Raw genomic sequence first — 25,931 nt, forward strand, 5'->3', positions numbered from 1 at the left:
TTCATCAGCAGGAAAGCTTTTTCTCAAAGTTAAAGATTTCTGGACATTTAATTTTTTAAAAATCTTTTCCAATTAAGGGGCAATTTAGCATGCCCAATCCACCCATCCAACACACCTTTAGGTTGCGGGGATGAGACCCACTCAGTCAGTGAGAGAATGTGCAAGCTCCACATGGACAGTGACCTGGGGCCGGGATCAAATCCAAGTCCTCGCCGCCATCTCTGTACATTTAAATCACAGTCCAAAACATGAGAATTTCCCATCACGTTTCTCTACACTTCTGAATGCATTATGACACTTTCCAATAGGAACAACATTGTAATGCATATCAACACTTGCACAACGCTACTTAATGCAATGGCCAACTTGCCTAAAGCCGTATGCTCAATCACTGCATTACAGCACAGCATCAAACAGTGAAATTTGAAGGTGTTGAAACATTTAACGTTTATCTGTCAGAATGTTCCTCACACCTCAGCCGGATTCCACCAATGGTAACGAACGCCCGAGCCTGGCGGATTTTTTATTTTTTAAGACTGCCAAAACCCGCACCAGCAGATGTAAATAACAGAGAAAGAAATTGTAATTTCTTATAGGGTTCACAAAAGCAACTTCGACCTCTGAAGAGGTGGGAGCGGGATTCGCACGCGATGCCTTTCTGATCCACTAAAAGGCAACACAAAAATAGCTTGGGGTTGGGAAGGCACTGCAAGTTGAAATTTGCAGCCGAAAATTCTTAACTCTTTACTTCCCTGACCTCAATGTCACCTCCATCAGGAGTTGACAATCCAGCCCCTAGTGTCTAAAATGAACTAGGAAATATTTGTTTGATCTCCTGCCAAATATCTGATTCAATGATGCCTCCCATTCCTTTACAGAGACAAGATGTTCCCAGCTTTGGGGTTTGGTGCTCAGATACCCCCTAACTGGCAGGTAAATATAAATCAATTGCATGAAAGAATATTTTGCGTGATTACTACATTGGTTGTCAAATCTGAGCTATGTCTTTTTATCCTTCAGGTGTCACATGAATTTCCAATTAACTTCAACCCTGACAACATGTTATGTGCAGGTATGAAGTTGTGTAAAAACGTATAATACTGGGTCACTCATGGATGTTGGGGATAATGCAAATACATAGTTAGAAACAGCTTTGATCTTAGCACAATTATATATAATTTCATGGATTGGACAGTGAGATTATAGTGTTATAATTTACTGTCTACCTGGGCTTCACTGAATTGACAAGTTGCTGATCTCAGTCATATTACTGAGGTTCTGCTGAACTAATAGGAAGAATATTGGCCTGGCTTCTCCGCTGTGAGTCCGCCCACTACCGCTGCTAGCAAGGACGGTAATTTGGCGGCGGGTTTCTTTACTCTTGCCGCTTGTCATTGGGATTTCCCGTTCAAACATCCTACGCCGCTGCTAAACCCATGGGCAAGGGTGCGCTGCCAGCACGACCAGAGAAGCCCGCTGCCAGTGAATGGCCGGAGAATACCGGCCATTATTTGTATCACAGAAATAAACACTAAACTGGATTTCCAAACGGTTTAGCAGAGAACATTCATTTCTGCTTTCAAAATCATTTTTAATGAAGTACTTTTTCTGAGAGGGTGGTATTGAAAAGCACTCTGGGAGAAGTCAGTGCCGTCGGCAGGCAGCGGACTTGGCGCGAACTCGAGGAGGAGGACCTCCAGAGCAGTAAGTATAAATAATTAAGTTGGGGATTAGCGGACTAGTTGCCAGGGAGTGGAGTCGGCGAGAACTCGGGGAGGAACGGGGGTTCGTGATCTAATCGGCAGGGAGTGGAGTTGGTACGAATTCTGGGAGGAGGAGTTTCAGAACAGTAAGTGTAAATAATTACCTCGGGGATTAGCAGCCTAGTCGCCAGGGAGCAGAGTTGGTACTAACTCAGGGATGAGAAGCTTCGGAACAGTAAGTATAAATAATTACCTTGGGGGTTCTGGATCTAATCGCCAGGGAGTGGAGTTTGCGCAAACTCGCGGAGGAGGAGTTTCAGAACAGTAAATATGAATAATTACCTCAGGGTTTAGCGGCCTAGTCGCCAGGGAGCAGAGTTAGCTCGAACTTGGGGAGGAGGAGATTCGGAAAAGCAAGTATAAATAATTACCTCGGGGATTCACGGCCTATCGGCAGGGAGCGGAGTTGGCGTGAACTCGGGGAGGAGGGGGAGCTACGGAACAATAAGTATAAATAATTACCTTGGGGATTAGCGACCTAGTCGACAGGGAGCAGAGTTGGCATGAATTTGGGGGGGTGGTGATCAGGACAGTAAGTATAAATAATTACCTTGGGGGTTCATGGCCTAGTCACCAGGAAGCGGAGTGGCATGAATTTGGGGGGAGGGTGATTCAGAACAGTAAGTATAAATAATTACCTTGGGGGTTCATGGCCTAGTCGCCAGGGAGCGGAGTTGGCATGAACTCGGAGAGGAGGAGATTCAGAACGGTAAGTATAAATAATTGCCTTGGGGATTAATGGTCTAGGCGCCAGGGAGCGGAGTTGGCGTAAACTCATGGAGGAGGAGATTCGGAGCAGTAAGTATAAATAACTTGCCTGTTGGTATCAGGACTGGGGAAAAAAACTGAAAAGTGACATTATAGTAAAGCTGTGACCTGATTGGCTGGTTGGGAATTTGTTTTAAATTTGAAAAACTAGAGTGATTAACTAGGGGATTAATGTATTTAGCATGTATATTTATCGGCGAAATCTAGCGCAAGAGACCATATAGTTAATTTTAACTTAAATTTAATAAGTATTTATTTTGACATAATTGATTAATTAGTGCCTCTGTGGTCGTGATAAAGACTCCAGGATGGTGTTGCCTCCCTGGTGCCAGGGTCCGGGATGTCATTGAACGACTGCAGGGCATCCTGAAGGGGGAGGGTGATAAGGCAGAGGTCATGGTACATGTTAGTACTAATAACATAGGTAGATAAAGGGATGAGGTCTTGCATCAAGAATTCAGGGAGCTAGGCAGTAGACTAAAGAGCAGGACCTCGGGGGTTACTCCCAGTGCCACGTGCTAGTGAATACAGAAATAGGAGAATAGCACAGATGAATGCATGGGTTAAGAGTTGATGCAGGAGGGAGGGTTTTAGATTGCTGAACCATTGGGACCATTTTTGGGGAAGGTAGGACCTGTACAAGCGGGATGGTCTACATCTAAACCAAAGTGGAACTAACACCTTTGCTGGTGGGTTTGCTAGTGCTGTTAGGAAGAGTTTAAAATAGTTTGGCAGGGGGAGGGGATGCAGACTGATAGCAGAATGGGGACAGAGTATAACATAGAAAAGCAATCTGGTCAGAGAGAATACAACGGTAGTATGTTTCAAGGGAGTAAAACAAGTCTGGATGGCCTCTACTTTAATGCCAAGAGTATTAATGGTGAACGGATGAGTTAAGAGAGATGATTGAAACATGTAATTATGATATAATAGCTATCCCAGAGACTTAGTTAAGTGAGGGACAGATTTGGCAGCTCATCTTCCCGGGATATAGAATCTTCAGGCAAGACAAGACTTGGGCGGAGAGATGGCAGATGGAGTTTAATCCGGACAAATGTGAGGTAATGCATTTTGGAAGGGCTAATGCAGGTAGGGAATATACAGTGAATGGTAGAACCCTCAAGAGTATTGAAAGTCAAAGAGATCTAGGAGTACAGGTCCACAGGTCATTGAAAGGGGCAACACAGGTGGAGAAGGTAGTCAAGAAGGCATACGGCATGCTTGCCTTCATTGGCCGGGGCATTGAGTATAAGAATTGGCAAGTCATGTTGCAGCTGTATAGAACCTTAGTTAGGCCACACTTGGAGTATAGTGTTCAATTCTGGTCGCCACACTACCAGAAGGATGTGGAGGCTTTAGAGAGGGTGCAGAAGAGATTTACCAGAATGTTGCCTGGAATGGAGGGCATAAGCTATGAGGAGCGATTGAATAAACTCGGTTTGTTCTCACTGGAACGAAGGAGGTTGAGGGGCGACTTGATAGAGGTATACAAAATTATGAGGGGCATAGACAGAGTGGATAGTCAGAGGCTTTTCCCCAGGGTAGAGGGGTCAATTACTAGGGGGCATAGGTTTAAGGTGAGAGGGGCAAAGTTTAGAGTAGATGTACGAGGCAGGTTTTTTACGCAGAGGGTAGTGGGTGCCTGGGACTCACTACCGGAGGAGGTAGTGGAAGCAGGGACGATAGGGACATTTAAGGGGCATCTTGACAAATATATGAATAGGATGGGAATAGAAGGATACGGACCCAGGAAGTGTAGAAGATTGTAGTTTAGTCGGGCAGTATGGTCGGCACGGGCTTGGAGGGCCGAAGGGCCTGTTCCTGTGCTGTACATTTCTTTGTTCTTTGTTTTGTTTGACAAGGGAGGGGTTTAAAAGAGGACGAGATATTGCATTATTAGATAAGGAGGCAGTTACTGCAGTAAGGAGAGATGATATCTTGGAGGGAGCATCAAATGAAGCTTTGTGGGCAGAGTTTAGGAATAAAAAAGGGACAGCTATGTTGCCAGGTGTTTATTATAAACCCCCAGATAGTCAATGGGAAATTGAGGAGCAAGTATGTGCCCATTTCGCGGAGGGGTGTAACAATAATAATAGAGTAATTATATTAGTTGATTTCAACTTTACGAAAATTAAATGCGATAGCCATCATGTTCAGAGCTTAGATGGAGTCGACTTCATAAAATGTATACAGGAGAACGTTTTAGCTCAATTTGAAGAGGGTCCGACTTGGGATAGTGCAGTGCTGGACCTAATTCTGGGGAATGAAGCTGGGCAGGTGGTTAGGGTAATAGGAAGATTTAACAAATCCAGAGAACCATGGATGACCAGAGACATTCAGGATACGATGAGAAGGAAAAAAAAGAGGCTTTTAACAAGTATAAGGGGAGCAAGTCTGCAGAGGCATTAATGGAGTACAGAAAGTGCAGGATGGAGCTTAAGAAATTAATTAGGAGAGCAAAGAGGGGATCTGAGAAAGCTCTGTCTGGTAAAAGTAGGGACAATTCCAAGATATTTGTGACACTAATAAAGATTATTCTAAAAGTACTTCAATTGGATGAGGATAACCAGGGAAAGATTAGGGCCCATTAAGGACCAAGGGGGATATATGTGGGTGGAGCCAGAGGACATTGGTAGGATGTTGAACGAATATTTCACATCTGTCGTCACCCAAGACAATGAGGAGGAAGTTATGGAACTCTGGGAAAGAGTTTGTGAGATTCTTGAGCAAATTGTCATAGGGAGTGACAAGGTATTGGCAGGCTTAAAAGTGGACAAATCTCTAGGTCCGGATGAATTGTGTCCCAGGATGCTGTGGAAGACGAGCGCAGAGACTGCCGGGGCTCTGACCCAAATTTTTAATTCCTCTCTGGCCACGGGGAACATGCCAGTGGACTGGAGAACAGCTAATGTGGTCCCACTATTTAAGAAGGGTTTAAGAGATAAGCCAGGGAATTACAGACCAGTGAGTCTCAAGTCAATGGTTGGGAAACTACTGGAGAAGATTCTAAAGGAGCGAATCTTGGCGAGGCACGGTTTGATCAGTGATAGGCAAATGCACATGGGCATACAGGGTGATTTGATAAGGTGGATTCGTAATTGGCTTAGCGATAGAAGACAGAGGGTGATGATAGACAGCTGCTTAAGTTTCTGGAAGCCAGTGACCAGTGGCATACCACGGGGATCCGTGCTGGACCCCCTCTTGTTTGTCATTTAGAAAAATTACGTAGATGTGGGGGGCAGGATCAATAAGTTTGTGGATGTCACAAAAATTGGCCAAGTGGTTAACAGTGAGGTTGTGTGGCTTGGGTTACAGGAAGATATAGACGGGATGGTCAATTGGGCGGATAAGTGGCAGATGGAATTTAACCCTAAAAAGTGTATGGTGATACACTTTGGAAGGAGTAATTTGACAAGGAAGTATACTATGAAAGGTCTGACACTGGGAAGTTCCGAAGAACAAAGGGACCTTGTCCATAGATCTCTGAAGACAGAAGGGCAGGTTGATAGGGTGGTGAAAAGGCATATGGGACAATCGCTTTTATCAATCTGGGCATAGATTACAAAAGCAGGGAGATCATGATGAAACTGTATAGAACTTGGGTGAGGCCACAGCTTGAGTACTGTGTGGAATTCTGGTCGCCATATTGTAAGAAGGATGTAATTGCACTGGAGAGGGTGCAGAGAAGATTCACCAGGATATTACCTGGGATGGATAGGCTTGGGTTGCTTTCTCTGGAGCAGAGAAGACTTGAGGGGTGATCTGATTAGAGGCGTACAAGATTATGAGGGGTGTGGATAGGGAGCAAATATTCCCCTAATTTGAATGGTCAGTTGTGAGTGGATACAAGGTGAGGGGCAGGAGGTCTAGGGGGGATTTGAGAGAAAACCTTTTTATCCTAAGGATGGTGATGGTCTGGAATGCACTGCCGGGTAGGACGGTAGAGGCGGGATGCATCACATCCTTTAAAAAGTACCTGGATGAGTACTTTGCACGCCATAACATTAAAGGCTATGGACCAAGTGCTGGCAAGTGGGATTAGGTGGGCAGGTCAGTGCCTTATGCGTCGGTGCAAACGGGATGGGCCGTAGGGCCTCTTTTACACTATTATTTTGTGATTCTGTGAGAACCGAATACAGCTGAAGAAAACACTTTGGGAAAATGCTGGATTTAAATAAAATTAAGGGTTGAAAATCTGCACGTAACGAGGGTCTGCTTTTTGCAGCTCTGACCCTGTAAATAATCTCACTCCTGAAACTCCAGCACCTAATTTAATATTGTTGTAGCATCTAATTGGTCTTTCTTATAACACTTTGGAAAGCCTTTAACAATGGTACAGTAACAGAAAGCCTATGCAGTCACCCATTACGTACCATTTGCTTCTAATTATCGCAGTATAAGGGTGGAGGAAAAATACATTTTGAATTGTGGAGGATGATGCATCTTATTGTTGCTTTTTGCGATGACAATCAGGGGGATTTTCTGGTTCTTCTCGCCAGCGGAATCTTCGGTCCCGCCAATGGGAAACCCCCACCGCGGGTTTCCCGGCGGCAGGAGGTGGATTCAATGTGATTTCCCATTGACAGCGGTAGGACTAGAAGATCCCGCCACTGACCAATAGCGGGCCATCTCCTGCCATCGAGAAACACAACACAAACACAACACAACAGAGAAAATCCCTTCCAATTTTACTGCAAAATTCCTCAATGACCGAATTTTTCTCCCCTCCCACCTCCAAAAGTATTTAATCTAAGAACTCAATGAGTTATTAAAATTATTGCCTGAGATGGTTTTGGTTCCTTTGGTTTTTGTGCTCCTATTTTCTTGGCTAGGAAATGAACCTTTGTATATGATTCAAATACAGGATCGTACTCCATTGCTTGTACACGAAGGGTGCCTCGAAGCCTGCAGCCCAGGGACCAAGTTCGTGCCAGATATCGGATCTTGGTGGTTTAGTCCGGGTTGGGTTGGGCATGTAGAGTGTTAAGAGCATGTTTTTCAATTAAGGATTGGAAAAGGCAGTTTTGAAAGAAAGCGAGACAATGCTGTAAGATAAGCCAGGAAGTTTTTTGGAGCTCTTTCAGATCAGTCAGTGTTACTTTACCAGAGGTGCTGCAGAAGCTCTGTTTATGCATCTGAATGGTGTTCTCCATACACTTGTGCTAATAGTGGAGTAGGACTGAGAGCAGCTCCAAGGAATTTCCCAGTCACGCAGTTAGACTAAAGATGTTGGTGAGGAGGGAAAGTCAGGAGATGGCAGCTTAACAATTGTCCAGTTTTGGGATAGCCGGATGTGATACATGTACTAACAATTGAAGTGCTGGAAGGCAAGAAAAATAACATAAGCACTATTACTTTTTGATGTGCATTTTTCAGGTGAGACTAAAAAGCACCAATGCAATTTGCCTCTATAATTTTAACATAATTTGAGTATGAGTATGTGGGATGGAGCTTATTGTGGTAGTTATTAATGAGCGAGTGAAGAGGTCTGTACTTATAAACATTCAGATATTTTGGGCTTAATTTAACGGAAAAACCTTTGAAGTGTCATTTTGGGTGCGATTGTCAGGGTGTTTCTCGACGGCTGCATTGGCGAGATCGCGGCCCATATTTACGGCAGTTAGTGACGAAAATTAGCCCCCATGAGCGTCCATGCCGTCACTGGCTGTCTCAGCGTCTGATTCACCAGATTCGCACCTCAGCGTCTTGTCACTAACAAGGGGGAACTGCTTTTAAACGGTCCCTCACCACTCACTCCCAGTAAATACACAAGCATGGCAGTGCACAGACCTATTCCTTGTTTTCTTGGACTTGGATTCGATTTTCCACCAGTTTAATTCAGTAAATATTTTGAAAAGGAATCATTTTTCACTGTTGTGTCAAGGGTGTAGTTACCATAAATAAGTCCTTTAGAGAAGGAAATCTGCCATCCTTACTTGGTTTGGCCTACATGTGACCCCAGACCTACAGCAATGTGTTTGACTCTTAAATGTCCTCTGAAATGGGCTAGCAAGCCACTAGGTTGTCTTCAACCACTATGAAAAGACAAAAAAGTAATGAAACTGGACGGACCACCCAGCACCAAACCAGGCACTGGGAATGACAACTGCAAACCCAGCCCTGTCAACCCTGCAAAGACCTCCTTACTAGCATCTGGGCTTGTGCCAAAGTTGGAAGAGCTGTCTCAAGACTAGTTCAACACCAGCCTGACATAGTCATACTCACGGAATAATGCCTTGCAGATAATGTCCCAGACACCACTATCACCATTTCCGGGTATGTCCTGTCTCACCGGCAAGACAGACCCAGCAGAGGTGGCGGGGCGACACAGTGGTATACAGTCGGGAGGGAGTTGCTCTGGGATCCTCAACATCAACTCTGGACCCACAAAGTCGCATGGCTTCAGGTTAAACATGGGCAAGGAAACTTCCTGCTAATTACTACGTACCAGCCACCATCAGCTGATGAATCAGTACTCCTCCATGTTGAACACTACTTGGGGGAAGCACGGAGGGTGGCAAGGGTACAGAAATGCTCTGGGGGGGGACTTCAGTGTCCATCACCAAGAGTAGCTCGGTAGTGCCACCACAGACCGAGCTGGCCATGTGCTAGACTGGGACTACAGCAGGTGGTGAAGGAACAAGAAGAAGGAAAATATACTTGACCTCATCTTCACCAATCTGCCTGCTGCAGATGCATCTGTCTATGACTGTATTGGTAGAAGTGACCACGCACAGTCCTTGTGTAGACAAAGTCCCATCTCCACATTGAGGATACCCTCCATCGTGTTGTGTGGCACAATCCCCGTGCTAAATGTGATAGATTTTGAACAGATCTAGCAACTCGAGACTGGGCATCCATGAGGCTGTGGGCCATCAGCAGCAGCAGCAAAATTGTATTCAACCACACTCTGAAACTTCATGGCCAGGTATATCCCCTCTCTACCATTACCACCAAGCCAGGGGATCAACCCTGGCTCAATTAAGAGAGCAGGAGAGCATGCCAGGAGCAATATCAGGCATACCAAAATATGAACTACAACACAGAACTACTTGTGTGACAAACAGCATAAGCACCAAGTACAGAGCTAATTGATTCCCCAATGAACACATCAGATATAAGCTCTGCAGTCCTGCCACATCCAGCCGTGAATGTTGGTGGACAATTAAACAACTCACTGGAGGAGGAGGCTCCACAAATCTCCCCATCCTCAGTGATAGAGGAGCCCAGCACATATGTGCGAAAGACAAGGCTGAAGCATTCACAACAATCTTCAACCAGAAGTGCTGAGTAGATGATCCATCTCTGTCTCCTCCGGAGGTCCCCAGCATCACAGACGTCAGTCTTCAGACAGTACGACTCACTCCACGTGATATCAAGAAATGGCTGAACGCACTGGATACTGAAAAGACTATGGACCCTGACAATAGTCCGGCAATAGTAATGAAGACATATGCTCCAGAACTTGCCGCGTCCCTAGCCAAGCAATTCCTGGCATCTACACGGCAGTGTGGAAAATTGCCCAGGTGTGTCCTGTACACAAAAAAACAAAACAAATGCAACTCAGCCAATTACAGCCCGATCAGTCTACTCTCCATCAGCGGCAAAGTGATGGAAGGACTCATCAACAGTGCTATCAAGTGGCATTTGCTCAGCAATAACCTGTTTACGTACACTCAGTTTGGGTTTCCCCAGGGTCACTCAGCTCCTGACCTCATTACAGCCTTAGTTAAAAACTGGACAAAAGAGCTGAATTCCAGAGGTGAGGTGAGTGATTACCCACGTCATCAAGGCAGCATTTGACCGGGTATGGCATCCAGGAGCCCTATCTAACTGGAGTCAATGGGAATCAGAGGGAAGCTTTCTGCTGGTTGGAGTCATACGTGGCACAATGGCCGATAGTTGTGATGGTTGGAGGTCCATCATCTCCGCTTCAGGACATTACTGCAGGAGTTCCTCAGGATTGTGACCTAGGCCCAACTCTTCAGCTACTTCATCAATGACCTCCCTTCCATCATAAGGTCAGAAGTGGGGTTGTTTGCGGATGGCTGCACAATGTTCAGCACCATTAGCGACTCCTCAGATAATGAAGCAGTCCATGTCCAAATGCAGCAAGACCTGGACAATATCTAGGCTTGGGCTGACAAGTGGCAGGTTATATTTGCATCACACAAGTGCCAGACAATGACCATTTCCTACGAGAGAGGATCTAATCATCGCCCCTTGATATTCAATGGCATTACCATCGCCGAATCCCCGACAATCAACCTCCTGGGGGTAACCATTGGTCAGAACTGAAGTGGACTAGCCATATACATACTGTGGCTACCAAGGCAGAGTGAAGGCTAGGAATCCTATGGCGAGTAACTCACCTCCTGACCCCCCCAAAGCCTGTCCACCATCTACAAGGCACAAGTCAGGAGTGTAATGAAATGCTCTTCAGTGCCTGGATGCGTGCAGCTCCAACAGCACTCGAGCTGAACACCAAACTAAGCTTTTTCAGTGTATGGCCTGTACCTCACAGTAAGGTGGATTTCAGTTCAATTTCAGTCAGTACATTCCAGTCAAACTTGTGCTGCCTCTTCAGTGTGGTCATGTATATAGTTCTAGTAATAAGTCATGTGTAGCAGCACAGTAGTAAACTGCTGTTTCATGGAACGATAGGACGTAGATTTCCAATCTTATTCTTATTGTGCTTGATCGCATTCATTCCATCGGGCAATGCTCAGTGCAAATTGAGTAATTTCTTCTCCAATGGAAGACCAGAGGACAATCATTCTGGGCTGCTCTACTGCAACTGGTTCAAAAACACCATCGAAGGCCTGTAAAAAACCTGCCAACTTAATCTCTGTTGGGGAGAAAAAGTCTTATTTATTTTTCTTCTTCCGGCCTCTCTGCACCACATGTTTCAAGAAGTAGAAAGGATAATTTTCACCTATTCCAATGACTTAAACTAAAAGTGTAATGTGTTTGTCTGAGTTGATCTGCAGTGGTAATAAACAGTTCTAACTATTCAAAAGAAAAGAAGCTGAGCACCATCCAGGACAAAGCAGCCCGCTTGATTGCTCCTTGTTCCACAAGCATTCAAACCCTCCACCACCACCGACGAACAGTGGCAGCCGTGTGTACCATCTGCAAGATGCACTGCGGTAACTCACCAAGGTTCCTTGGACAGCACCTTCCAAACTCACGACCACTCCCATCTAGAAGGACAAGAGCAACAGATACCTGGGAACCCCACCACCTGGAGGTTTCCCTCCAAGTCACTCACTGCCCTGATTTGGAAATATATCGCCGTTCCTTCACTGCCGCTGGGGCAAAATCCTGGAACTCCCTCCCTAACAGCACAGTGGGTGTACCTACACCTCCAGGACTGCAGTGGTTCAGGAAGGCAACTTGCCACCACCTACTGAGGAGCAACTCGGGATGGGCAATAAATACTGGCCTAACCACTGCTGCCCACATCCTGTAAATGATTTCTAAAAATGTTGCACAATGTCACCAAGCACTTACTTCTGTGAGTGTAAGCACATGGTTCACAATGTTCCTCAAGAATGATGATGTTGCCTCAATATATTGCAATGTTGTAACACATAACAGTATTGCGTAGAACTACACAACTATAATTGAAAAAGTGTTCAGCACAACCAGTCTGCTGTCATATTTATCTTCCACAAGAACAGTCGTTTTTATTCCCAATTTTCTTTATGCCCCCTTTCCTTCAACCATATAACTTGCCTAGTTTTAAAAGTTCACATTGGCCCAGAGCTTCTGATGCCAAAGACAGTGAAAGTTCAGACCTTAAATAAAAGCAGAAAGTTCTGGAAAAGCTCAGCTGGTCTGGCAGTATCTGTGGAGTGAGAAATAAAATTAACATTTCAAGCCCAATGTGTTTCTTATGAACTGGGTTCTGAGGAAGTCATGTTGGACTTGAAACATTAACTCTGTTTTTCTCCCCACCCCCACAGATGTTGCCAGACTTGCTAGAGTTTTTTCCATCGCTTTCTGTTTTCTATTTCAGGTTTCCAGAATCCGCATTATTTTGCTTTTATTTTAAAGGCAAGGCCCTATTGGGGGTCACAATTGTAGTGATATGCTGATGGCCTATATCATAGATGGATGGTGTGCAACCTCCAACCAGCAGGTGGTGGTGCAGACACACCATGCGGTCTTTAGACAAAGGTCATGTGACCCGTGACTCTGCTATAAGGGCAGATACATCCAGCCATCTTCAGAAGAAGATTGAGAGGATAATAAGACATACACGTGAATGTTCAGTGCTGGGTGCAAGTTCCAGAGGAGTAATTAGCAGACTCCATGATACATACATAGATCATACAGTGCAGAAGGAGGCCATTCGGCCCATCGAGTCTGCACCGACCCACTTAAGCCCTCAATTCCACCCTAACCCCGTAACCCAATCATAGAATCTACAGTGCAGAAGGAGGCCATTCGGCCCATCGAGTCTGCACCGGCTCTTGGAAAGAGCATCCTACCCAAGGTCAACACCTCCACCCTATCCCCATAACCCAGTAACCCCACCCAACACTAAGGGCAATTTTGGACATTAAGGGCAATTTAGCATGGCCAATCCACCTAACGTGCACATCTTTGGACTGTGGGAGAAAACCCACACAGACATACGGAGAACGTGCAGACTCCGCACAGACAGTGACCCAGCGGGGAATCGAACCTGGGACCCTGGCGCTGTGAAGCCTCAGTGCTATTCACTTGTGCTACCGTGCTGCCCTTATAACGTGCTCTGTATCAGATTGCTATCCTACCACACGAGACTCAATAAACTATTCTGGTTTGGACAAGTTGAAGTGTTTGGTGGATTCCTTCGTAAGGTACAAAGGACCAAACACAACAACAATGACATTGTAAGTTGAAGGGTGCTGACTTATGTCTGAACTTGGAACTTCTAATACCTCAGAAATAATTTCATATAAACCTTTGCTGATAGTACTGCCGATGCAGGGGTTTGGGGATACAGTGGGGTGAGCATTGTAAGGAGGTTTGGATGAGCATTCAGGGAGCGGATGAGCATTATTAAGGGAGCTGTATTGCCAGGGTGAGCTGTGGCGGGAGAAATGAAGGAGGTCTGGTAAGCAGTATGTCAATAAGGGTGGGGGGTGAGAAGGGCATGGGGTAGGGCGAGGGTGCCGGCTGAGCAGTGTTGGGAGTGTTGGTTTTGGGGTGTGGACCTAAAAAATCCAAGAACGTTGAAAAAAATGTTTGAAGACAGATCTTAAGGGTGTGTCTTCAGTTCAGAATGAAAAAAAGGGCATGATTTCACTGCTCTTGTGCATTGCCGCTGGACCTCAGCACTGCTCGTCACTGGAACTAAGGCTTCAGTGTAAAAAGGCATGCATGTTGTTTTAAACAGGATCAGCGGGATGTGCTCCTCCTTTGCTTGCTGACCAGAAGATCTGACCGTAATGTACCTTATGTTTAACACAAAAAGTATTTCTTGAGCACTCCCTCAGTATGGCACAACTGTCAGCTCATGAGATTGTGCTCAAGTTTTTACGGGCCTTGAAAGCCTCTGCCTTGGGAGTTCCACCACAGAGCAAAGACTGACACCTAAATTCTCGATTGTTTGAAATCTTTTTGGTAAAAAAAGCAAATTTCCCTTTAAAATCTCAAGACTAGGAGAGACCCCTTCTGCATCAAGTCCCAGAAATCTACAGATGCATTGTATATTTTTTGTCATTTACACATGCACAAAATGCACATACATAGTTTAAAACCTTCTTTTATTCTGAGGTGGAATATCCTGAACTTTAGCTCTGAACTATAAACTTTAAGAAGGTCTTAAAACACAAAGCAATTCAGTGGATAAATGTTAATATGTTGTTGTTAAATATGCAGAAGTTTTTGTTACTTTGCCAAACATGTTATTTTGGAAGACGGAATATCAGAAACTTGCGCCAATTTAGTAAATTGTTTGAGTTACTCGTGTTCTGTTAAAACCTGTACAATGTTACATTGCTAGATATTGTGAGGCCAAAGTCACATTAAGATATTTGAGTGGTCTTTTAGTGTTGAAGACCAGTGAAATATCTAGATGCAAGTTAAAATTGAAACCATGCCAGGTTGTCTTCAATAAACATCTTTTACCAATTTGTGTGTTAGGAGTACAAGGGATTGTGGATGCCTACCGCAACTGTCTTCCTCAAGTCAGACTATATGGACCAACAAACTTCGCCCCCATAATAAACCATATGGCACGATTTGCAGCTACAGCAGCACAGCAGCAGACAGCTTCTGTGAGTATGAAGAGAACGTGAAATACTAGAAATAGAAAATCAGTCAATGTCTGGGGGAGAAAATGAAAGATAAGCTACTGTTTAAGGTGGGTTCCTTTTATCAGCATCATACACTCCAGTATTTTCTAGCTGCAGTAAGAATCTTCATGGCTGTGGGTGTTCAGTTTTGTCACACACTGCAGCGGAAAGACCTTTTTTTCCAGTTCTAGCTTTATCATTTGGAACTAACTGATCCTTATGGATATCATTATAAGTACTTTGGATGAGCAAGAAAAGGTTATCAATATGTAGGATTCCACCTAATCTGTTTTATTTGTATGAACCATTTTTAAAACTCATTTCATGAGATCTGGGTGTCACTGGCTGAGCCTGCATTTGTTGCCCATCCCTAATTGCCCTTGAACTGAATAACTTGCTTGGCCATACCAGTGGGCAGTTAAGAGCCAACAACATTATTATGGGTCTGGAGTCACTTGTAGGCCAGACCGCCTAAGGATGGCAGATTTACTTCCCTATAGGACATTAGTGAAGTAGATTTTTTTTAATGACAGTCGCTTCATGTTCATCATTCGACTTTTAATTCCAGATTTTTATTAAATTCTAATTCCACAACCTTCCATGGTGGGACTTGAACCCAGGTCCCCAGAGCGTTACCCTGGGTCTCTGAATTACTAGACCAGTGACAATATCGCTACTCTACTGCCTCCCCAATATTTGTGTAAATTATTGCTGTAAGTGTGGTATTTTGTTAAGACTGTATTTTAATTGACTACAACATATCAAGCAGCATTTTCTGTGATATACAATTAGACAAATCAATAGAAAATAGATGAATAAATGGTCTGATCAGGTACATATTTTGGAGCGTAGCTTTAAAAAAAATAATATCTCATTTTTTTACGAGCAAATTGTGATATTGTAGGACACTAGCTGGACAGATTTCACTACAGGTTGAGCAGATAGGTGGCAAATACAGTTCAATGAGGAAACATATAAAGTGATTGATATTGAAAAATATGAACATAGAAAGGCCAAGCACCTTTTTGGATGGTAAGGTTTCAAATGATATACAGGAGCAGAACGACAGTGTTCTGACATGGTGGATATCATTAGATTAGTAATCTAAATGATCTGGGGACCTGCATTCGAATCCCACCATGGCAATGGTGAAATTTGAATTCAATGAAAACTCTGCAATTAAAAGTCGAACCATGAAACCGCTGTTGATTGTTGTAAAAACCTATCTGGTTCACTAAAGCCCTTTAGGGAAGGTGATCTGCCATCCTTGCCTGATCTGGTGATTGATTCTTAAATTCCCTGTGAACAAGGGCAATTAGGGATGGGCAATAAATGCAGGCCGAGCCAGAGACATCCCATGAACGAATAAAAAAAAAAATTAAAGTTTGGAGCACAAGTAAATAAAGTCATGCAATGGGAAGAATGGATTTTGTAATTAGAGCCGCAGCATACAAGGGCAAAAAAAATTGTTAAATTTGTAAAAGACCTCAATTAGATCAGTTACTGTATTCTACACAGTTTTGTTTGGATCATTCTAATATTCTATTCCAATATTCTTTCTTTCTTTCTTTATTTCTCATTTGAATGCCTTTTTCTGTGCTGTAGGTGAGTCTATGTTTCACTGCTGGGCATAAAGGCTGACAGTACTTTATCACTTTGTCAGTCTTGTTGAGCACTCACAATGGGAAAACAAATTACTCTGGGGCGCAGGGAGGTTAAATTTCAAAAGCCTCTGTTCTGCCTGCTTTTTAGATAAGATATGTCCATAAACTCCATGCTTTCTCCTCGGCATGATTCAAAATTCTCTGGGTGTACATTTGATTGCCATGTTTGAATATGGTTAAAGTACAATAAAACTTTGACCACAAAATTCAATATATAAATTGTTTGATTTCAATTGTTATCTAATATAATGGTGTGATAAGAGATAATTCAATCATGGAAAAGAACACAGTGGTTTACATTTAAAGATATGGAGGCGGAACAGGATGGAAAATTCACCTGTTGTTCCTCCAGAAACTTGAGGTGAATTATTAATTGTAGGTAAATTGTATCAAATTTCTCATTGACATTTATCATGTCACCCATTTCTGGCATTTAAAAAAATGAATACTGAGGCTATGTAATACATGAGTTTAAGTTTCATGTTTTATTTCCTCTGGAGTTCTTTTTAAAAATAAGTTTAGAGTACCCAATTCTTTTTTTCCAATCGAGGGGCAATTTAGCTTGGCCAATCCACCTACCCTGCACATCTTTTTGAGTTGTAGGAGTGAGGCCCACGCAGACAAGGGGAGAATGTGCACACTCCACATGGACAGTGACCCGGGGCTGGGATCGAACCCGGGTCCTCAGCGGCGTGAGGTAGCAGTGCTAACCACTGCGCCACCATGCTGCCCTATTTCCTCTGGAGTTCTAATGCCCATTTATAAACCTTAGATTTTGAAGTTTTTTTTCCATTTTCTGTCAGCATTTCTTGAAAGCATAGACTGGTACATAGTTTTACAAATATGGTAGCTCTCTGGCACTGCATTCCATTATGGCTATTCTCTTGGCCAGCAAGAAATGACACGATAAATGCTAATTCGATGTTTAAAAAAAACAATTGGATTTTAATCAAAGTGGAGGTGCGGAAATCCTACAGGAAGGCAAATAATCATGAAATATCAAGGAAAGGCCAGTATTGATAGGTGCATTTCCTGTCAGTTGCACCTTCAAAACATTGCATGTAAGAAATACCTGTGCTCCTGTCTTTTGCATCTTTTGATAATGCAACTGCTGGTACTTGGGTGCTGTGTTCATCCTGCACAACCTCAGTGGAAGTGGCATCAAAAGAGCAACTTCTCAGCCAGCTTAACTGAAGAAGAGAATTTGACATGAGTTTGTGAGATGTCAGAACATCTCAAAGTGATAGATTTTTTTTCCAAAAGTATCTAATCGTTATTTAATTTATATGTATTTAACCTGTGTTTGGTAAAAAATTATATTTCAGCACAGCACTAAAGTGACCCTTTGTTATGCCGTTTATCTTTGATCTGTGAAAATCTTTTTGATCTGTGAAGATCTTTGTTTCAACAGCAATATTTCATCCTGCTGATCATCACAGATGGAGTGATAACAGATTTAGATAATACAAGACAGGCCATTGTTAATGCTTCTAAGTTGCCAATGTCCATCATCATTATTGGTGTTGGTGGAGCAGATTTCAGTGCCATGGAATTTCTGGATGGCGATGACGGTGTTCTGAAATCACCCACCGGTGAAGCAGCTATTCGTGATATAGTCCAGTTTGTGCCTTTTAGGAAATTCCAAAATGTAAGTATTTTATTGCTTATCACGGCATTAACATTTGAGCTCTATTTTCAATGTTTGTAGTAACTATGGACGCAATCCTCTGGCCGCGCTGCGCCGGTAAAGCATCTTGCTGCGATGCAACGTGGCCGGTGAAAGCTGGGAGTCCCCGCTCCCGGGATCCACCCGGCTCGCAACGCCTCGCGAGATTCAACGCAATCTCACGAGACGTTGCAAGGAGAATCCCACCCACAATGGGAACGATCACTTTTTGGCAAATCTACACATTAGAGCGAGGCAGCTAGCCTTACCCTAATGTGCAGATTCCTGAGGTACCTGAGGCTTTGGGATTGAATCCCTTCGCCTTGGGGACCACGGGCGAGTGCCGTTTGGTACTGGTCTCCACAAATGGGAAGACTTGTGGGGGTCCCCAAGGGGATTGGAGGCTCCACGCTGCATGCCCTTTGGGCAGGGTGGCGTATGGCACTGTTGATGCCAACTGGGTACCCTGGCAGTGCCAGGCTGGCAGGGGCACTGCCATGGTGCCAGGTTGACACTGCCAAGGTGCCAAGCTGACATTTTTTGCGCACCCGCGATTGGGTGGGGGGTGCCCACCTTGGGTGTTAGAGGGTAGCAAACAGGGGATCCTCCCATGTTGCTTTCGGGCTGGGGGGAGGTCGGGGTTTTTTTTTTTTTTTGTTGGTTTCGGAGATTGGGACGGCATTTAAAAATGGTGTCCCGATCTCTCGCTACAACGGGCAGCTCTGGCAAGCAGAGCTCCCTGTTGTAAAAAACGGGGCTATGAGCGGCTTCAGCCGTGCATTTCCCATTTAGGCCCCTTATTCAACACGAGTAGCGTTGAATAGCCAGGTGTTTCTCGGCACTGCGAGTGCCATGAAACCCACGGCCAAACGCGCTCGCTAGGGAACTTTATTCCTTTTGGGAAGATCGTGCCCATAGTCATAGTAGTACTGATTTGTAGGAACTAAATTATTTAACTTAAATGTTAACCATTATTGTCGCTCTTTCTCGTCAGTGTTAATGTAGACAGAATGCCATCCTTTAAAACTGTACGCATCTTAATCAATACGGCACTCGGGTATTTCAACAACTCTCAGGGATTTTATGACGTAAGACAAGTCCTGTACACTATTTGATTAATTGGGAACATGGACCAATAATAACTGGGTCTGTTTCAGTCAGTCACCTGGCATTGTTCTGGCTGTGTTTTTAAAAAAATATATATATATTTTTATTCTCCATTTTCACATTTTCTTCAGAATTTACACCCCACCAACAAACAGTAAACGGTAACGAATACAATGTCAATCCCCCTACCAACAACGATCCCATCCTCCCACCACCCCCCAAACAACGACCCGTCTGACAACATAAGCATCAAATAAAACGAAACCTCCCAAGGAGGAAAAAAAGGAAAAAAGAAAAACGAATCCGGAATCGCCTATGGTCACCATTGACATATATAGAGTCCACCCTCCCAACCACCCCCCCCTAATATTCAATGCCATCCAATCCCCGAAAAAGTACCGCGAATGACACCCATGAATTGTAGACCCCACCCCCCTCCCCGACTCCTCCCCTCCACGACTCCTCCCCTCCGCTTCCTCTTGTAAACTCCTCCCCCCAACCTCTGTTCCTTCCCCCATCATTTCAGCCCAGCTAGACTCACCGAAACCTATTCTGCCAGGCTCCGATGACCGCAGCCCCTCCCCCCACCTCACTCCCGTTCACTGGCCGGCTTAACCGGCCAGCGTGGAAAACTCCTGCCCGTGACTCCTTCCCCCTTGCCTGGTCCCAGGAAAACCAAGAAATCCCCTTTAGCACACAACCCCAACGTACACACCCAAGCCCCAAAGAACCATCATTGCAATAGAAAGTCCCAACTCTTCCCTTGTCCAAATATACATCGTCGATTCATTTAGTACATACACCAACACGCAGTGAAAAAAATAAAGTTACATGAGGCGACATCAGTACACGACCCGCTCTCAGTCCCATTTCTCAATTCTGCCACAGTCCTTCTGTCTTCGCAAACTCCTCCGCCGCTTCCGCCATCCCAAAATAAAAGTCCTTGGATTTGTAGGTCACCCTCAACTTAGCTGATATACTGTGCCGCACTGCACCTTGCTGATGTACAGCGCCTTCTTCACCCAGCTGAAGGCAGCCCACCTCCATCCAGCTCCACCATAAAGTCTTGGTATATGCGTATACCAGCTCCAGCCCACTGCACCACCCTCTTCTGCTTTGCCCAGCACAGGACCTTCTCCTTCACGCTGTACCTACGGAAACACACAGTTACTACTCTTGGCTGCCCACTCGCCTTTGGTATAGGCCTCCACGACCGATGAGCCCGATCCAGTTCATATCTGAAGTGTTGGATACTCTGAGACACAGACGAACCAACACGGTTGCGAATGGTACAATGCAGTTTTATTTCATTTAACTATTGACATAGTAAACTCTGGTACTCAGCACATGGTGACTGTCTGAGTGGCTGGCAATGAGGTCTGTGCCCCGAGCCGTCTCCTGCTGGACTGCCCAGGAAGTGTTGTGTTCCTTGTTTTGTACTGTGTATGCTCTTGTCTGTGATTGGCTGTCGTGTTATGTATGCTAATTGGTCCGTTGATCTATCTATCATTATGTATGTATGTATGTGCTGTGATGTTCACTTGAATATCATGACAGTATCTGGAGGGATCGTCCACGTCCCCCAATAGCTTCGCCAACATCACGGCAAAATACTCCGTTGGCCTCGGGCCTTCCACCCCTTCGGGCAGACCGACGATCCTCAGATTCTGCCACCTGGATCTGTTTTCCAGGTCTTCCATTTTGGCTCGCAGACCCTTGTCACTATCATCTTCCGCAACTCCTTCCCCATCGACGTGAGTTGATCACTGTGCTGCGATAATGCCTCTTCCACTTCCTTCAGTGTCTCACCTTGCTCCCGCACTTCTGCCGCTGCACTCAATACCGCCGCGCTCACCGGGGCAATCTCCTCCTCCACCAGCACTTTCAATACATCTCCTTCTTCATCGCCTCCATGTGCTTTGTGAAGTGTTTTTCAAGTTCCACAACCATCACCGTGGTCATTTCTTCTGCTGTGAGCAATGCGGCCTCCCCTGGTGCCCCAGCCTCTGCTTTCCTTATAATTCCTGCGCTGACTTTTCCACTCACCTGCGGACTTTCGTTAACCCCCTTTTTCATGGCCGTTATTTTCCAAACTTGGACATTTCTCCTCCCTGTGCCTTCTTACAGCTTTCTCAGCCTCCGATTCCCCCGGGACCGGGCGTTAAAACCCCAAAATTTCTATTCCCGAGCGGAAGCCCTCCAGTGTGTGGCTGCCTTCCGCCCGCCGTCACCGGAAGTCCCGTTCTGGCTGCGTTTATGAAAAGAAAAAACGGATACAGATGCAAACTTTATTTTGTAATATTGTGGAAAATATTACACCTGTTTAATATTTAACCTGTTTAATTATTCTATGTCCCACTTACAACTGGCTCTATGTGGTACCACCAATTGTTTCTTAAATAGAGGCACTTGGACACAAGTTTCCAATATTCTTTATATGTGGAGTAGTGTCAAAGGAGTGGAGGATTGAAAATATTACACCTGTTTAAAAAGGGGAGATGGATAAACCTGAGAACTATAAATTAAACAGCGGAACACGATATTGGGGAAACTTTGAAATAAAATCCTTTGTTAAAATTGATGGCATTTGAAAAAGTATGGAAAGTTATCCTAGATTAGTTGAAGGCAAATTACATTAGACAAACCTGATTTGAGTTCTTTGAAGTAATGGCGAGATGACGATAATGCTATTGATGTATATCAATGTTTGAAAGGACACAAGCAAAGTACCACACAATAGTCTTAATAGCAAAATGAAAGTCCATGGGATTAAATGGATAGTGCTTGTGTGGAGACAAATTTAACTTAGGGATGGAAAGTAAGTTGAAAGAAAATCAGCAATAATTGTCATTAATTGCATTGCTCTCCAAAAGGGCTAGCACAGGCATAATGAGCTGAATAGCTTTTTTTGTGCAAGATCATTCCATGGTTCGAGGATATTTAATTTGCAGTACTCCATGTCGAGAATCTATTTCATTTTATCTCACACAGAACAGGAAACCTCTTAATGTCAGTCCCAAATTTGCTTTTTACTTGTTTGAACCTTGCCCTGCTCTTAAAGTTTAATTTGAGGTAATTTTTTTTAATGATTTGCTTTTTCCTATAAATCTCACCATCTATACTTCTATGTCCCTTCAACTGCATTGTCTTTCCAATCTTTCACAACAGGAATCATTCCCTGGCACTTTTCAAGACTGCCTCGAAAACAAATTAGTATCTCTGTCTTTTTTGTGTTCGGTGCTAATCACTGTAACATGGCACTCAAGCTGCAGGTTGGCCAGAGCACTGTAGTTTGATCATCATTTCCTCTCTTGGCGAATATGGTCTGGATAGTAGAATGCAACATTCATTTGGAAGTTCAAGACTGAGGGAGATGGGGAGGTCCCACTTTCTGGATGAGATGTTAAACCGAAGCATGGGTGGCTTCTCGGGTGATTGTAAATGGTCACACGGCACTATTTTGACAAAAACGGGAGTTCTCCTATTGTCCTGGACAACCTTTATCCCTCAACCAAAATATGAAACAGATAATCATAGAATCCCTAAAGTGCAGAAGAGGCCATTCGGCCCATTGAGTCAGCACTGACCCTCTAAAGGAGCGCTCTACCTCGGTCCACTCCCCCTGATCATTTATTTCATTTCTGTTTGTGGGAGCTTACTATTTGTAAATTGGCTACTGTTTCCTGCATTACAATAGTGGTTGTGCTTCAAAAGTACTTCACTGGTTGTAAAGTGATTTTAGAACATGGCACGGGCATGAAAAGCACCAGAGATGCATGTCTTTAATTTATTTTGCTGCTTTGTATTGGTTGAGTCTACAAAACTTCCAGGTATTTTTCAACCTTGGCGATTTGAAGATGGAGTGCACATTGCATTTTTTATTCTTGCTATGTGCAGAACTTGCACTCATCCATATCAAATCTGATCTGTTCATCTCCAGTTTTTATTGAATTCTCTAATTTTTGTGCTGCCTCCTCCTATTTCAGTACTCCTAATTTGGTGTTATCTGCAGCCGGAGGAAACCCACCCAGACACGGGAGAACGTGCAGACTCCGCACAGACAGTGACCCAAACCGGGAATTGGACCCAGGACTTGGGTGCTCCGGTTTCCTCCCACAAGTCCCGAAAGATGCGCTTGTTAGGTGAATTGGACATTCTGAATTCTCCCTCTGTGTACCTGAACAGGCGCCATAGTGTGGCGACTTGGTGATTTTCACAGTAACTTCATTGCAGTGTTAATGTAAGCCTACTTGTGACACTAATAAAGATTGTTATTATTATTACATTACCATTGGTGTTGGATTGCTGGATCTTGGTTGTTGTGGCCTCAAAATTGTGGAGGTGTACATTTACTGGAATAATAGATCACAGAGACTTAATCAAGACTGTTGATATTATGAAAAGTTGTGGTCGGGTTAAAATAAACTGTTTCCACCAGACCACAAGATGATAGCTACAGGGCACACATTAAACATAACGACCTAAGAAGTTGAGGTGATATCAGTAAAAATAACCTTTACATATTGGTTGTGAAAATTAATGTCCCCAATACCCCTTTTCCCTGGGTGAGTTCAGAGACTGGGGTCGGGGTTATGTAATTCGGTGGGTGTAGGGTGGAGAACTAAGAAGCTACTTCTCCGCTCACTCTCTCCCCTCCCATTCCCCCATAACGCCCCCCCCCCCTCCCCATCCTCTCCCACCCCTCCCATCTGCTGGAATTGCAGAACTGCCAGCCTCTGATTGGCTGGCAGCTTCCAGGGATGGGATTCCTGTCCTACTGGAGCTTAATCATTGGGAGGCTCGATGTTGTCCAGGTAAGCTCCTGTTTGGAATTAAATAACATCGGGACCCTAGAGAAAGGCACCCTAGAAAAAGGTAATGTGGGACTCCCCTCTGTTGAACCCCTGTCATCCACATTAAACCCCAGCGTAGATTTGCAATTCTGCCACACACTATTATTGAAGTGGAGTCCTTTGTAACTTCCAAACAGAAATGGAACATTGCTTAAATTAAAAGAATTTTAAAGAGCATGGCTGGAGGGCAGGTAAGTGGTATTTGCTCCACGAATTGTTTTGTACCCTTGTCTGGTAGTTCCAAAATCTTACAGATTCTATTGTAGGAATTTTAGTTCCAAAGTTGTTCTATACTGCTTGAATGATAGCATTATCTTCTAACAACAATTTGTATTTACATAATAAAACGTCATAAAATGTCCCAAAATATTTTGCAGCTGTTATCAGGCCAAATTTGACACTGAAACACAAGACATTAGAATAGTGTCATTAAATCATTTTTTTGTGCTTTCTTGTCCCCTGTGGAGATTGTAACATTCAGAACACAGGATACTCCCATATTTGTGACATTTCATCCTGCCTAGTGGTGTTTTGATAGGTCAGTGAAGAACAGTTTAAGGATTGGGCAACTTTAGTCATTGAGAGAATGGGGAACAGGAATATAAGCTTTGTGCAGCTAACTCCGAGGAGCTGGGTTGGCAGGCTCCTGGTAGAGAGGGCTCTGGAGAAGCCCAGAAGAGCTGAATAGACTCCGGAAGCTCGGTAACTCTGTGCTGTGGGTTGTTGGGACAAAGATATCCCTTTGAAGCAGTGGTGTTCTGCTCAACATGGCTGAAGGGCTGGAGTTGTGGCTGAGTTGGCATTGGAGTACAGACTGAGGAATCCATTGGGAACGTAATCTCGAGAGATAAGATTAAAACCCTGGGAGATGAGCAGTCATTGGAACAGTCTGAGTGGGACTGAACTTTGCAGGGAATTCTGAGGCTAGATTTCTGAAGGGGAAGAGTGAAAACTTGCAATCCCTTATAAGGGAGACAGAATTTTAACGAGGTTGTGTAACGTACAATGAAATTGATGTCTGGGTGGGTTGCTGAGAAACCTATGTTGTCTGTCTTGGTCACATCTAACATTTACTGTGCAGTGTTGTGTGTTTACCATAGTTTACCTGTTAATTCACATGTACCTTACATTAACTCTGAATGTTAGAGTATAAGAAAGGTATTGTAAATTGTTTTACTTTCTTGACTTTGTAAAACGTATTTTATTTGGAAAACAAAATAATAGTGCCAGGTAACATATAGTTAACAGTAACTTTTTTAAAAAACGTTTAAATTTAATTTACTAATTAATTGACGCAATGTCAGTTAGAGGGGTGCTGTGCTCTGACTGTGAGATGCGGCAGGTCCGGGAGCCTTCCAGTGTCCCGGATGGCTTCATCTGCAGAAAGTGCACCCAACTGGAGCACTTCACAGACCGCATGGTTCGGTTGGAGCAGCAGTTGGATGCACCTAGGAGCATGCAGGTGGCGGAAAGCGTCATAGATCGCAGTTATGTAAATGTGGTCACACCCAAGGTACAGGCAGAGAAATGGGTGACAACCAGAAAGGGCAGGCAGTCAGTGCAGGAAACCTCTGTGGTTGTCCCCCTCTCGAACAGGTATACCCCTTTGGATACTGTCGGGGGAGATAGCCTATCAGGGGAAAACAGCAGCAGTCAGAGAAGTGGCACCACGGCTGGCTCTGATGTTCAGAAGGGAGGGTCAAAACGCAGAAGAGCAATAGTCATAGGGGACTCTATAGTCAGGGGCACAGATAGGCGCTTCTGTGGACGTGAAAGAGACTCCAGGATGGTATGTTGCCTCCCTCGTGCCAGGGTCCAGG

The 25,931-nt window shown here is 44.3% G+C and overlaps 1 protein-coding gene across 2 annotated transcripts in view; it reads left to right on the forward strand.

Annotated features, from left to right (window-relative positions):
- LOC140385622 (copine-3-like) overlaps window positions 1–25,931 on the forward strand; it is a 122,900-nt gene that overhangs the window by 91,464 nt on the left and 5,505 nt on the right. For both annotated transcript variants that reach the window (XM_072467955.1, XM_072467954.1), the window contains exons 12-15: window positions 879–933; window positions 1,021–1,072; window positions 14,670–14,803; window positions 17,897–18,133. In XM_072467955.1, coding sequence (XP_072324056.1) covers window positions 879–933; window positions 1,021–1,072; window positions 14,670–14,803; window positions 17,897–18,133 — 478 coding nt within the window. The remainder of the gene's footprint in view (window positions 1–878; window positions 934–1,020; window positions 1,073–14,669; window positions 14,804–17,896; window positions 18,134–25,931) is intronic.

The sequence above is a fragment of the Scyliorhinus torazame genome, chromosome 11, assembly GCF_047496885.1.
Source record: "Scyliorhinus torazame isolate Kashiwa2021f chromosome 11, sScyTor2.1, whole genome shotgun sequence".
NCBI classification, from domain to species: Eukaryota; Metazoa; Chordata; class Chondrichthyes; order Carcharhiniformes; family Scyliorhinidae; genus Scyliorhinus; species Scyliorhinus torazame.